The sequence below is a fragment of the Lactuca saligna genome, chromosome 8, assembly GCF_052625555.1.
Source record: "Lactuca saligna cultivar CGN05327 chromosome 8, ASM5262555v1, whole genome shotgun sequence".
Lineage (NCBI taxonomy): Eukaryota > Viridiplantae > Streptophyta > Magnoliopsida > Asterales > Asteraceae > Lactuca > Lactuca saligna.
In genome coordinates, this window is record NC_136424.1 from 43,409,580 (window position 1) to 43,424,546 (window position 14,967).

Below are 14,967 nucleotides of genomic sequence, written 5' to 3' on the forward strand. Positions count from 1 at the left end.
AAAATTGCACACAAGTAAAGCGGAACATGCCATAAAAGTGAGGAAAAAAACTATGAGTGTTGAATCTATATGCTCAATAATCATTATTAAGTGAGATTTCTAATAATATATGATCTTATAGGGTCAATATTTATCAAGTTGGCACATTTTGTATATTTATTATTAGTATGATTATTAATAAATAATGTCAATTCTTGTATTTAATTAGGGAATAATTATTGTTTTATGAAAATAATAATTAAAAGAGAGTATAACTAGTTATTATATCATATAGTATGATTTAATAAGTCATTTACACAGTTTTTGACACTTTGATTAACCATGGTTAAGGTAATGAGTTAACATACCATGGTTAATAAAGTAGGTAGACAATTTTTGTCTCCTTTAGAAAGTATAGCTGAAAATTTCTAAGGCATGGGAGGTTGCTTTTCAACCTTCCACCTTTGTGCCCCATGCTTCTAAAAGGCAACCACTACTTTATGTTATTATAATCTAAAGGTATGTCTTGCATGAGAGTATAAAAGGAAGGCTTTGGCTAGTTGTTTTACTAGTTTTCTACTCTTTCTTTCATATGGTCGAAAGTCTCTTCTACTCTTCACTTCTCTCTTTTTTGAAGCTAGTTTGGTGAATAGAATCTCCCTTGATTTGTCTCCTTTAAGATTATTTTAGTTAAGAACTTAAAGGATTAATACACTCAATAATATAAGAAAGAACTAGCATTCCAAGTGTCATATCTTGATGTGGATACTTGTAGAGAAAATCATACTCTTTGATTTTTCTATCTTCATCAACACTCCAAAACAAATTGGGTTCAAAGGCTCCACAGTATGGTTGTTTTTAATATCATTCTAACATCTATAAATGGATCCTAGATGGTTTGGTTTTGTTATAAACTCAAAAATAAACTTGTTATTTTTAAAGCTTCCATTGCCATTTTTTATGAAAGGAAATCTACAGAAAAGTCCCAAATTTTGGGAAAAGTTTCAATAAATTCCTAAATTTTTTTCAAACAGAAAAGTCTCATTATTTTGAGAAAATCATATAATCTGTCAATTGATGGTCAAATATACAAAAAGACTTTTTCGTTAATTTGGGCAAAATGTTAAATAATCGGGACTTTTCCGTTCAAAAAAACTTTTAGGACTTTTTTGAAACTTTTTCCAAAAGTTTGGGACTTTTCTGTAGATTTCCTTTTTTGAAAAAATTAACTTATATTTTGTATCAAAACCCATGCTAAAATTTTTTGTAAGATGGACTAATCAAGGACTTAGTTTTAAGTAAAAAAATTTTTTTTGACAACGGGGATCCTCGATCAGGGGGAATGTGTGGGTTGGTTCATTAAGTGTTACCGACCATGCTAAAAATTGTTTGTAAGCTAGGATTCGAGACAATGAGTCCAACTGATTAGTCAGGAGGTGATTTTAAGAAAAAGTTCAGAAAGTTGAGTGTTTCAATAGGTGCGAGCATAGGCGGGTACGAGACTAAATTTGACGGAACCGGAACCGGAACCGGCGGTTCCTAAGATGCTGGAACCGGAACCGGAACCGGTTGTATCGGTTCTTAATATTTTGGAATCAGAACCAGAACCGGCGGTTCCGATTTCGGTTCCGAGTAACCACTTTAAAAAAAATTAGAAAATTTTTGTTACATATAATTGTCACGATTAAGTAATAAAAGATATATGATTGTTAATATATAAACAATTTTATCATGTCCAGTAATTCGCTTCCGGAGGGTCCACCCGAGTTGTGGGACCAGAGGGTCTTCACTGAGACACATGACCGGAGGGTCCACATCGAGTCATGAGACCGGAGGGTTTTCACCGAGACGCACGACCGGAGGGTCCATGTCGAGCTATAGCCATGAGAGGCTTATTATTTTTGTATGAGGTATTTTGGGGAACTCACTATGCTTCTTTCTTACCGTGTTATGTGATATGTGTTTCGGGAACTTCTCAGAATCGCGGGAAGGCGCTGACTTGATTGTACACATGAAATGGAGTTATGTTTTTTAGGAACCTGGATTTTTATTTATATAATTATGGATATGTGTTTTTGATAATTTGACACTTTGGGGTTTTGTGAAATGTGTTTATGAGAATTATGTGATTTTTAAATTGAAATTTTTGTTTGAAAAATTACGACGTTACAACATAAAACAATAGGAGGATTTGTAAAATCAGGCATTCGCCTTGCCTTGATCATCTGAAGTACCTGAAACATTTAAATCCATAATTGCAAGACTAAGCTTAGTGATTTCCCCTAAAGTAACCTACACAACAATACACATATAATGCATGCACACATGAGCCTACAATCTGCATGGACCGACTCGCAAGGCCTACAGGATGCCTGGACCGCTTTACCGAGCCCACAGTCTACTATCCCGCCTCGCAAGGCCCATAGTAGCTGGATCGCTCCCTTGGGTCTATAGTCTGACTGGACCATCTCGCAAGACCTACAATACACTCAACCACCCAGGTATCTTGGCCTACAACACAAAGTAGGACCGTCTGAACCCGGCCAACCATAATATGTCAACATATTCACATAAACAAACAAACAAACATAGCCAACAATACATGTAATCATAACATGTATGCTAATAAAACATATCACTACAGCATACCAACTTCCTACATATAAGGATACATACTGCAGTTCAAAGTATAGTGAGAAAACTCACCTTACAGCCTAGCAATCAATAGAACAACTCTTACAAATCCAAGACTAGCACTACAGGTCACCTATACAATAGTTAGGAACTAGATTCTTAAATTACAACCCAAAATCCACTAATTGTTCTAAAGTCAAACTTAGTCAAAAGTCAACTATCAATATCCAGTTGACCTAATATCAACATAGCATGTTGCTCTATGCTAATCTTAGTGCTCTACACTCATCATAGAGCTCAAGGCTGAAAAATGGGCAACTACAACACTACGATCCGCGTACAAAAAACTATGCTCAGTGTAGCCACATGATGTCCAACTTTTCATTGATTTCTTAAAACAAAAGGTTAACACCCCAAACTTCCAGATCTACACTAAATGGATATCCTAACGGATAAAGTCTCTGACTTTATCCATTTGCATGATTACAAGAAGCACAAAACCAAACCCTAGGTCAATAAATATATCTATTGCTCATGGGTTCATGCATGAATGGATGAGAGTGACCAATGTATCATTTTTATGACTTTACAACCCCAAAAACATATGGGAATGACACTCAAATAATATAGAGTAGCTCATACTCACATAGACCAAGGTTATAAGGACAAAAGCACAATAATCTCAAGAGTAACTAGATCCAACATGACAAATCATCAAGACAGGAACTTTATACCTTCTAGAGGAGGATTATGGGATGTAAATTCTATATCTACAAAGATTGGAGTTCCTAAGTGCTTCCCTAATGAAACTCTTCCTTCAAAGATGCATACAAAACACGCTAAGATTTCAAAACTCTCACAAGATGGCTAGGGTTTCGAGGTGGCTACTTAAGAGGGTAAAGGATGAGCATGTAAAGGGTCTCAAGGAGTTAGGGCCTTTAAATAGGGCTCACAACCCATAGGGTTAAGGGTTTCGTCCAGCGTACCTACACTTAACGTCACTTTTCCTACGCTTAACACTAGTCAATAAATCCCTGCATCCAATTTCCCACCTACGCTGACTATCCTACGCTCGGCGTAAGGCAAAATTTTCACAATTTAACTTTAAACAAAAGAATAATACCTACAAGAATCGGGAGTTACATGGGGAGGTTTGGTCGGGACATTTTGGTTTAATATCAAATGCTTTTGTAACGTCCCAAATATCACGACTAAAATTTTCTTTTTAAAACATTACTAAAACCATATTCATAAAAACCGTATCATAATCATAACATAATTTTGTAGAATTAATTCGAAATACAAACTTATTATCAGAGTAAAACATCCTAGGCTAGCTGACTATGGTGTGTGCACTGCAATCTTTCCGAGCTCCTCTTTTGAAAACTGAGTACCTGAAACCAAAAACTGAAACTGTAAGTACGAAGCTTAGTGAGCTCCCCCAAACTACCACCTACCATACAATAACATATAAAGCACATATTGGGCCTTGCCCACTGCATCGGACCGAGGTCCAGACTAACTGGGGCCTTGCCCCCTGCATCAGACCGAAGTCCGGAACTGACTGGGACCTTGTCCCCTGCATCGGACCGAAGTCCGGACTAACTGCAGCCTTGCCCCTGCATCGGACCGAAGTCCGGAAACTGACTGGGACCTTGTCCCCTGCATCGGACCGAAGTCCGGACTAACTGGGAACTTGCCCCCTGCATCGTACCGAAGTTCGGAAACTGACTGAACATAGCATAGCATAACATATCAACTAGCATGAACACATATACTGCATATTGCATCGGGCCGTAGCCCGGAACACAAAACACATAACACATAAATCCTGTCTGAGCCACGAAGGCATCAAACATACTAACTACTGCATCAGACCGAAGTCGGGAAACTACTGCTAACTGAACGGGCCGACATTGTGGCCTTAGACCCATTCCTACTGGAAGGAAACTCACCTGAACTGCTGAATTCTGCTGGTAACCCTCAGACTGCTAACCAACCACCGTCTGAAACGTTGCTCCTCTAACTCTCCAAGCTACCAATAACAAAGCGACACTCAGCCTGACAGTCCTCTAAAAGTCAACTAACTCAACTCTGACCAAAGTCAAAGTCCTGGCCAAAGTCAACCTTCCATGTTGACCCTACTTGCCGAGTCAGCCTACTGACTCGCCGAGTTCACTGATTTCTGAGTTTTGTCCTGTCCAACTCCGAGTCCCCACTCAACTCACTAATCTGAGCCTTGACTCGAAGGGTTTGGGGTTTCGCGACCTGACTCGCCGAGTACAAGGCAATCTTCATCTGACTCGACGAGCTGTTCATCCCACTCGTCGAGTTGCTCCACTACTTCATGCTACTCGCCGAGTCCACTCAAAGGACTCGCCGAGTCCATTCGAATCCCTCTACATGTAGAGGGCTATTGAGTCATGCATGGAATCCAAACTGTAGATCTACCCTTCCCAAGCCTATTCTTCACGTAAAGTTGCAAACTTTACGTGTAGAGAAGGAGATCTAAGCAAAATACACCATGAACTAGGGTTTAAGGCAAAGAGGCTTCATGATCCACTCAAGGGCTGATACTTTGTGCTTCTCAAGACCATCACATGCTTAGATCTGAAGTAGCAACTTCAGATCTGGCTTCTAACTTGAAAGAATAACATCATGGCTAAAAACTCCAACAACAACACATAAATCTAGGTGCAAAGAGGGGTCCAAGAACTAGTTTATTACCTTCAAAATGCTTAGAATGAACTCACAATCCCAGATCTATAGTCTTTTCTTGCTCCTCCAAGCTCCTTCTTCCTTCTTCAAGCTTCAATGCACCTTCCAAGTCAATAAATGGCTCAATCAATGGATGTAACGGCTAGGGTTTGATGTCCTGGGTGAAAGAGGCACTAAAGGGAACCTTAGGAAAGAGAATGAGGCGTTTAAATAGGCTCCAAGTCCCGATTTTAGGGTTTTCCTCGGTCAGACCAGACTCGCCGAGTCACCTTGGCCGACTCGCCGAGTCAGTCGCTTACTCCTTGACCCGGATCCCGCTCGGACTCGCCGAGTCCATCCTTGGACTCGCCGAGTCTCCCCTTAAAATTGGGGTTTTCTTTCTTTTCTTGGCTTTCCAACTTTGGGTGTTACAAATCTCCTCCACTTAAACTAAACTTCGTCCTCGAAGTTCGCTACGATCCACCGACTGCGATCTGCCTCCAATACCCCACCATTCATTCTAACACCAGCTGCCTACCTTCGTTGGCCTCCCGCTCAGTCATTCAGACCAATGCCAATCCTTTCAGATAATAATCTTAGGTTCATCCTGACCATGAACATTCTGGAAACGCAACTCACTCAACCGACAATCCTTCTGATAATCTCCAAATACTGCAGTGACCCCGTAGGGGTTCACCCCTTCTTTCCTTGCACGATTTCCTTGCCTTCCCAAGGCGATGCTCCATAACCACCTATCTCCTCTGCCACTGTGAAGACCCTGTCTCCACCAAATCTGTTACTCCCGCTACTCCCAGTACGGGTCATCGTCGCCAGTATCCACTGGGCATTCTTTCTACTACCATTCGGTGTCGCGCACCCCACGAACAACTGACTAAATCCTACCATACGCTGCATACTCGCACTGCTACTGACTGAAAATTCTGCTATTCCATATCTGGCTTCCGGATGAACTGAGACCACCCAGGTCCAACTAATATGGCTGAACTTGTAGTCCGACACAAAATTAATACTGCCCAAAATACTGCAACTATCTGAAACACTGAACTGCCTGAAACACTGAACAGCCTGAAACACTAAACTGCCTGAAACACAAAACTGCCTGAACGAAACCTTTCTTTGGAACTAGTTTCCACTAGTCATCCTGTTACTGTGGCCCTAACGACCTCCCGATCCAATCGACCGGGTCCAAACGTCGAATCCAAACATCAAAAAATCCAAGACTATAATGATGGCTCCCAGGCTAATGGTAGCCCTTAACATACATGAACCCCAATGGTTCACTGCTTCACTGATCTCATGACTGTGTTGACGATCCATCTGTCGCATTGTTGGCTCAACCATGTCTAAACTCTGGAAAATTCGAAATCCAACCCGTGGATTTCCGTATGCTCGCTGCTGCACACAAACTGGTGGGTACTACTGCTCCCCCCTGCGTCCAAAACAACGTGCTCATGCTGTCTACTAACCTGGAGAATGCTACGGCTACACCCGCAGACTTACAACACCCTAATACTGTCTGGCTGCTAGTGAACGCTACGGCTACCCCCGCAGACTTACAACACTACTACTACTACTATCTGGCTGCTAGTGAACGCTACGGCTACCCCCGTAGGCTTTCCAACTTTGGGTGTTACAGCTTTGATTTGTTTATTTTGGTGTTTGATAACCTAATTCTAGCCATACTTATATGCAATTATTGAATATACATGCAGATGACAAGAAATTGAAGATATTAATGAAAGTTGTATATCAATGTAGAAAGCAGGAGCTGACAAGCATATGAGACAAATCCACAAGTCATAAAGAAAAGTTGTTACTGAGAATATTGTCTATACTGCATCGTTTAATGATATAACGCACCCTGGTGTTTCGATTTACACAAATTGAGATGCTTAGGATGAATTTAGTTTTGTTGTAAACAAATTTTAGTTTGAGATTTATTCATAAATTATGGTAAAATAATTGAACTTTAATGTGTATAGGGCGGCAATGAAACCGGTAAACCGGGAAAAATGGTTAAATCGTCATTTTTATCAGTAATTCATGTTTTTTGTAAATAAATTATAGTTTGAAAATTATTCGTAAATTAGGGTAAAATAATGAGATTTTAATGTAAATTTCACTTTGGGGTTTCAGTCAATTTTGTCATTTATTCATCAAACTTAGTTAATAAGTTAGGGTCCCAAAGGGCATCCCAAGATGTTTTCGTCAAATTCAATCAATATGCACGGTCAAAATCAATGAAAGAAGCAAAGTAAAAACCTATGGAACTTGTCAACTTTCCAAGGAGTGTTCCAGGATGCCAGGTAGGACGCCCATCTTTTTTGGGGCGTCCAATGAAAACGAACATTATCTTGAAGTAAAATCTACAATACTCGGTGTACCAAACAGTGTCCTAGGATATCATCACGATATCTTGCCCTACTTCATATATTTGAGAAGAAGTATAAAAAAGATCTTTGCCTTATCAATTATTATCATTCCTTGGACGAATTTCCTCCCTTTTTATGGTCTCCAAGGGTTTGCAATCACTCTCGAAACACATCTTATTCATTCTATTTCGAGATCAAAGACTCTTTGCATTGAAGATTAAAGATTTTCGTAAAATATCAATCCATCATTGGAATCATGTTCTTTATCAACATTATGTTTGCATCTTCTATAACCATGATCAACTAAATTATCCATGTGACGACGACTGGGAGTAGGTTTTGATTTTCTTTTCTTGCATTGTATTTGAGTTTGAATGTTTTAGATTAATGAACATTGTTTTGGGTTGACATTGGTTATTAATCATATGAATGTTTTCCATTACCTTGTTTCTCATACTATTTGATAGAATTAGGTGTAAGACAATTCCATAGTGGTATTCCCCACCGTACCAAAATACCTTAAAGCGGTGCGTAGGATGGAGGGTGCCGATATACTTGCTTTGATCCCATATTTAAATCATTAATGGTACGACTATGTTTATGTGGTCTGAATCAACCAAAAACTAGTAACATTTAATGCAATTCATTTTTAAGAATCAAAACTGAAACCGCAAGCGATCACTTTTCTAAATACTAAATTAAACCATTTTACAATTATTGATTCTCAAATCAATTTACTTTCATAAGAACTAGTGTTAACCATAATCTTCTCTAGATTTGACCCTTACTACTCACTAGATTGGTGAAATTAAGGTTACTTTTCATTGCACCAACTGTCATTAGTGGTATCCGAGATTTGGAGCTCCACCATTAGGAATAGAAGCATCTTGATTACACATGTGAGAAGTTTGATCTCCAAATATAGCATTGGAATATGGATCAGATTGAATCAACGTACGAGGAGCTGCCTAATTGAGCATGTCATTGAAGATGTGACCAGATTTCCAAACTGTCAGTGTGTCGATTTTGTCGGTTTCCATGTTTACGTCTCTTTCGCTTTCAGCCCGGTTGAAATGGTTCTCCGACAAAATTTCCACATCTTCAATCTCGAAATAAACATCATCCATGGATTGCTCTTTTAGTGGATCCCAATCATTCTCATATCCTTCCTGCCTCGTTCTAATCCACTAGTTCCTTTTGTAAATGTGGTGCCCAAAACCAAGAGTCTTTTAATAGTCGTACTTTATACCTTTGATTTTGTCCAAAGGAGTTGAAGTTCCTCATCGATCCTTTTGAGAGTTCATTAGTACACAACATCTGCCCACCGATAGATCAACTGCTTTTCATGATGATTCCAAAGGCATGCGAACCTAACCAAACCTTCCCTCCAATTTATCAAATGTTGGACCACCCCACAAGTGTAAAGGAACCCTTCTATCTTTAGCCATGCAACTCTTTTTTTTCGGGTCAATTCTTGTCCAACCAATATTTCAAGGGACGAGAACCGATTCTTCCAATTTGATTCACCATCTTCCAAATAATATTTTGCATCTTTTGGACTATTGCATGTTATGACACATGATAATTTGCCAATGTACAATACAAGATTTCAAAGGGAGAGGATGCGGAAGGGTTGGGTGGCGTTTGGTTTTTTATTTTAATGATTGATAGAATTTAAAAAATTGTTTAAAAATATAACATATAAATTAATGGGGTATTATTGTTTTTGTTTTTTTAATATTAAGGGAGACGAAATCCACAATGTAACTAGTTGAAAAGGATAATATCTATAATTTTAAAAATGTTTGGACTACACCTAAAGAAAATGTCAAACCAATTTTTACAAATTTGTGTTGAAAATATAATCGTTTTTCAAAAAATAATTCCATATTCAAAAGAGATAAATGTTATGTTGAATCTCTAGCTAGTCAACCTATATTCTTTACTATTAAAAGACAGCAAATTTTATTTTTGGGACAATATGTTAATCGGTGATAAACAGACTACACCCTAATATAAAATCTTCAAAATAATAATAATAATAAATAAATAAATAAATAAATATTATAACAAGTTTATGTTAATATGATTAAAAAAATTACCATTTATTTACTTTTTTTTTTTACCCTTTATAGTTTGCCTATTATTCCATATTATTCTCTAATATTTAATGTTTGTTTTGTTATTATCTCAATAATGTGTCATCAATGCAAGCAGCCAAGAATTCTACTTTCAAATTCCTGCATACATAATGCCAAATACAAGAATCCTTTTTATCCTGTGAGCTTATTATATAATATTGAAATATCAGAAAGGGAATAACTCTGCAATTAAATTACAACTATATATATTCTTAAAAAAGTAGCAGTATTTACTGTTTAGTATTCAGTATTTATTCACCAAAAATAGGATAAAAATAAATAATAATAATAATAAACTACATTAACTATACATCATCCCAACACACCACCACCATCAACCACCCCCACCCACCACAAAAAGATCTCCATAAAATCCGGCGCAATTATCAAAAATACCCATCACACGTCACCTTTTTCAAACTTTTTAATTTTTATCACCCTTTTACTTTATCCTCTTTGTCCTTTACTTTCATTTCACAATAGGTGAAAGTTTGAAAGCAGATCTAAGGTCAAGTATCGGAAATCAACGGTGCGTGCTTGAAGAGGTCGTAAGGGGCCCACAGTTGATCCAGTGGACATGGTCGCATCGAATTCAATCTCAACCACGGCTTTCCCTTTCCGCTCCAGTGAAGCAAACTGACCGGACCCGGATGCAGATCCCGGCACAACCCTTCAACGTTATCTCCGCCGAGGCCGTGTTGGTTCCACCGATGCTCCACCCCCTCAACATCTCCGGCGAACACTAACAAGAATGGTGGCAACGAACCCAGTTCGTAAATCCGATGTTTTTTCTGTATCTCCATCCATTTTTCGAGCTTCTCGGTTATCTTATACCTCCTCCATTTCATCAAATCGATCACCATTACGCCGGTGTTGAAGTAGCACGGCTTCGTGGCGCGGTGGTTGAATACGCCGGAGAAGTAAGGGGTTGACCAGAATTTGGGTGTAAAGTAGTGGGTGAAGTTCGCGTGGCAGTACTCAGGTGCTCCGAGGACATGGGAATTAAGGTTGATTTCCCAGAGCTTGACGACGTCGTCGACGACGATGAGGTCGGAATCAAAGTATATGACGCGGTGGACGGTGATGGGGAGGAGGTGGGAGAGGTAGATACGGGCATAGTTTAGTGGTTGGTCGAGTGCACGGCGGATGGAGGTGGAGATTTTGTTTCTGACTAGATCTGTGTGGAAGTGATGGAGGTGGAAGTTGAGGTAAGGGAAAGTTGTGGTGATTGTGCGGCGCAGGGAGGAGGAGAGACGATGGGTGGTGAGAAAATGGAAGATGATATTTTCCGGGCAGGTGGCGTGTTGAACGACGGAGAATACACCGGCGATCGAGCCACGGAGATAGGTGGCGTCTAGGGTCATTGCTATGTGGATTCTTGTGTCATTGCATTCTTTTCCATTTCGAAATGCTTGGGCTTCTTGGAATTCCGGTAGTTCAGCGGCGAAGATGAGGTGGAGGAGGAGGATTAGAGTGGTGGTTAGGAGGTGGAATGTCGGTGGCATGGTGGTTGTTGTAGAGGTGAGTGTTAAAGATCATGGAGGTTATGAGAGTATCCGTGTGGGTGGGTTAAACACAAAAAACAATCAAGTAAAGGGTATAGATGTTCGTTTGATGAAACAAGTGGGCCCGGTATTGAAGTTATTTAATAGAGTGGGCTAGTCGGCTGTGAACATAAATAGATTTCAAAATGTGATTAATTAATATTACAGTAAAATACAGTTTTAGTCCATGTGGTTTGGACAAAATCTCAATTTTGATTCTAGTATTGAATGTTTATCATGGATGGTCTCTCAGGTGGAGGGTTTTGGTATCACCGATGGTCCGTGGGACTGTTGCCCTTCATTAAGCTCCGTTACTAGCATTGTGAAAAGACTAAGGTGATGTTTGTTTTTTCGAAACGAAAATTTTGGAAGCCTGCGGACCACATCTGCAATTCTATACAGCAAAAAATGTGGATTAAACGGTTGCTACATGTAATAAGAAGTTTGTTTTTTAACATTGGTAGGTTGCTACAATAAAATGAAATTTACATAAATTAATTTTATAATTTTAAAATAGTTTTTCAACGTTGATTACCAAAATAAATCTTAATATTCATAGTTCATTCCTTTTTTCTTATAAATGTAATTCAATTTTTTACTCCAAAATCAAAACATCAACATTCGATTACCAAAAATAAATATTAATATTCAACTAGCAAACTAAAAATTCATATTCAATTTTAAAGTATCGATACCAAATCACAAAAATCAAAAGTATGAAAGTGTAATTAGGTTGGTAGGTTTTATTTACGTTGGCGAGCTTTAAGATTTCACTATACATCTTGGTAATTTCTTGTGTTGGCTTCAATTTCTTCATGTTTCAACTTTCAAACTAAGGTCTTTTTCATCTCATTGCGAACAATAAGCTGCAAAGCAAAAATAATCAAGTTTACATTTAATTAAACATCAAACCATATCATTCATTAGTAGCAACATACTTTCAACTAACAATGACCAAGTTTACACCTAACTGAATATCAAACAACACCATTAGATTAATAGCAACATACTTTCAACTTGAATAAAAACTAGCAATAATTAATAGCATTATACTTTCAACTTGAAAAAAAGGTATAACAATTAATAGTAACATACTTTCAACTTCAAAAAAAGGAGCATAAACAACTAAAAACAACAATAACCAGTTTAAACCGAATTAAACACCAAACCACTTAATTCAACTAACAACAACAATCTTTCAACTTGAATTCCAACAACTAGGAGTGTTTGTAGTTTTGACCAAGATATAGCAAAGTGACAAAAAAAGACATTTACAGAATTAATGCATAATAAATTGAAGTGATTTGAGCAAGTTGTTTATATAAATAAATAGACTTGTAGATGATGATACATTCATAAAAACAAAAACAATGAAAAAAAATATTAGAAATCTAAAGTAGCAGTGAAGATAACAAATATGGGTAAACTTACAAATGTTGTTGATTTTAGCAAAAACTAATAAGAAAACCAGCATATCATTGGAAAGAAAAAAATAAGGGAAAACGTACATGCATACCTTTCAAAAAGCTGCAACAACGATTAAACAACAACATTTGTTCGGATTTCTGCTACGTAACTGTAATGTCCCTTATTTTTTTTTAACATCTTAAAATTTGATTTTCAGGAGGATAACTTGATTTTAGCATCAACGGATTACAGAAAATCGATTTCAATATACCTTTTGACGATTTTAAACGCTATAATGGTGTGTTCACCGATGAGAAAGGAGGTGTTTTGACGAAGGGTTAAGGTCGACGATCTGGAGAAGGAAGATGTAACACCCGTTTATTTATTGGTTAAATAAATAAATTAATGAATAAATGGTAGTCCTAAAATAAATAATTATGTATGAAAGGATGGTCTCGAGGGGCTAATTGTAAAGATTTTAGAAGATGGGGATTGTTTGGTAAAAGATGGGACTTAATTTGAAAGGGGTTTTCGAGTTCAGGGTTTAAATGGTAACTATGGGGGTTTATTTTTTTAAAGAAAAGGGAATGGAGGGACTAAAGATGGTATTATGGAAAGTAGCTAAGGGGACCGGGTATATAAACCCGTCACCCATTCTTGAACCCTAAACCTAATCGTTCTTCACCAGCCGCCATCCTTATGACCCCTTAGTCGGCGCCGCTACACCTCCTGTCGACCGAATGGTGTGCCACCGGAGATGTTTCCCCCCTGACGAGTGCCGATGAACCCGAAGCATACCAAAGACCGATCGACTGCCTCATAGCCACGGTCGGAGTCGCGAGCCAACTGCCAAGCAACTGTTGTAACTGTTCTAAATCGCTGCTATTGTTCTTCTTCTTCTATTCATCTTGTCGTCGGCCGCCTTGTGGGTGGAGGGACTCATGGCGTTTCGTGTTATCACTGGTGAGTGATGGTTTAGTTCAAGGTTCGTGTGCAACATGGGTGCGCTGTGGGGGGAAGTCCTGTCGAGTCGGGTCATGGAGAACCACCATGGCAACCGGCCATGGTGGCTGTCATCGCAATATACCGCCGGTTTTCTGTGTTGTTGCCATCGCCACCCACCACAGGTGGGTGTTGGGTTTATGTGTCCGAGAAAGGATGTGGGGGCGTGATTCTGCTTCAAGATCCGTGTGGTTTGTGTGTCTACTTGACTGAGAAACAAAAGAGATCACCACCACCACCGTGAGGTGGTGGCTGCCGTCCCAAAAGCTATTGTCCTCGCTACTGTGAGCCACCAGGTGGGTGGCTGGGGTGCATCTCGCAATCTGAAGCATGTATATGTGTTGTGTATGGTGTTTGTTTGGCCGGAAAATCGAGTATAACCACCATGTGCCGCCGCCGACCGCCATTAGGTTGTTGTCTATATGTTTTGTAATTAGATTAGGGTGTGCGTGTGTTAATCGGTTGGGTATTGTAATTGTAACAAATCTGAATAGTGAAGAAAATCCATCACCACCACCGATAGGTGGTGGCTGCCGCCATCGGCCGCCGTGTCAGGTGGCGGTGTGCTTGTCTTGTGACTCGACTCGATTGGGGATGCTTGAAACCCTAATGGGCTCAAAGGAGCTCTAATGGACCCAATAAAACCCTAATGAGCTTATTAAGATTTTAGTGGGCTTAATAGGCCCAATAAAGCCATAATTGACATAAAGGCCAACAAATTGATAAGTGGGCTAATATTTGGATTGGAAAACCCTAATGCCAATGAAAACCTAACTTTAAGAATTAATCGGGTCACACACGAGAATTATTTAATAACTTGAGATATTAAATAATAGTCATTGGCGGGAATTAATCTAAGCAATATTGGACTTAATGAATTAAGTCCTTAATGGATTAAGTGCTTAATGGGTTAAGTAGGAAACTTAACCCTAATCATCATTTTATGTGAAACCCTAATTTCACTTGGATTTATTATTGGACCTTTCATTTGGGCCTTGATGATTAGATTATTAATGGGCCATCCAAGAATAATTATATGGACTAAAATAATTAATGGGCCTAGGGTAAGTCCCATGTAAGGGGTTGGGCCCAATTTGGAAAATTAGGCCATAGATGGACCATAGTTGGGCCTTAATGATTATATGATGTTGGGCCTTAGAATGAGACCAT

At 38.8% G+C, this 14,967-nt stretch overlaps 1 protein-coding gene across 1 annotated transcript; it reads right to left on the reverse strand.

The window, feature by feature from the left end:
* Positions 1–10,028: 10,028 nt before the first annotated feature.
* On the reverse strand, positions 10,029–11,457 carry LOC145011048 (putative galacturonosyltransferase-like 3). Its single transcript, XM_078969670.1, has one exon. It carries the CDS (start codon positions 11,347–11,349, stop codon positions 10,354–10,356), a length of 996 nt encoding a protein of 331 aa, XP_078825796.1. The 5' UTR covers positions 11,350–11,457; the 3' UTR covers positions 10,029–10,353.
* Positions 11,458–14,967: the final 3,510 nt, after the last annotated feature.

Excerpts from the sequence above, each read along its gene's own strand:
- LOC145011048 (XM_078969670.1), bottom strand. The coding sequence starts at position 11,349 with ATGCCACCGACATTCCACCTCCTAACCACCACTCTAATCCTCCTCCTC.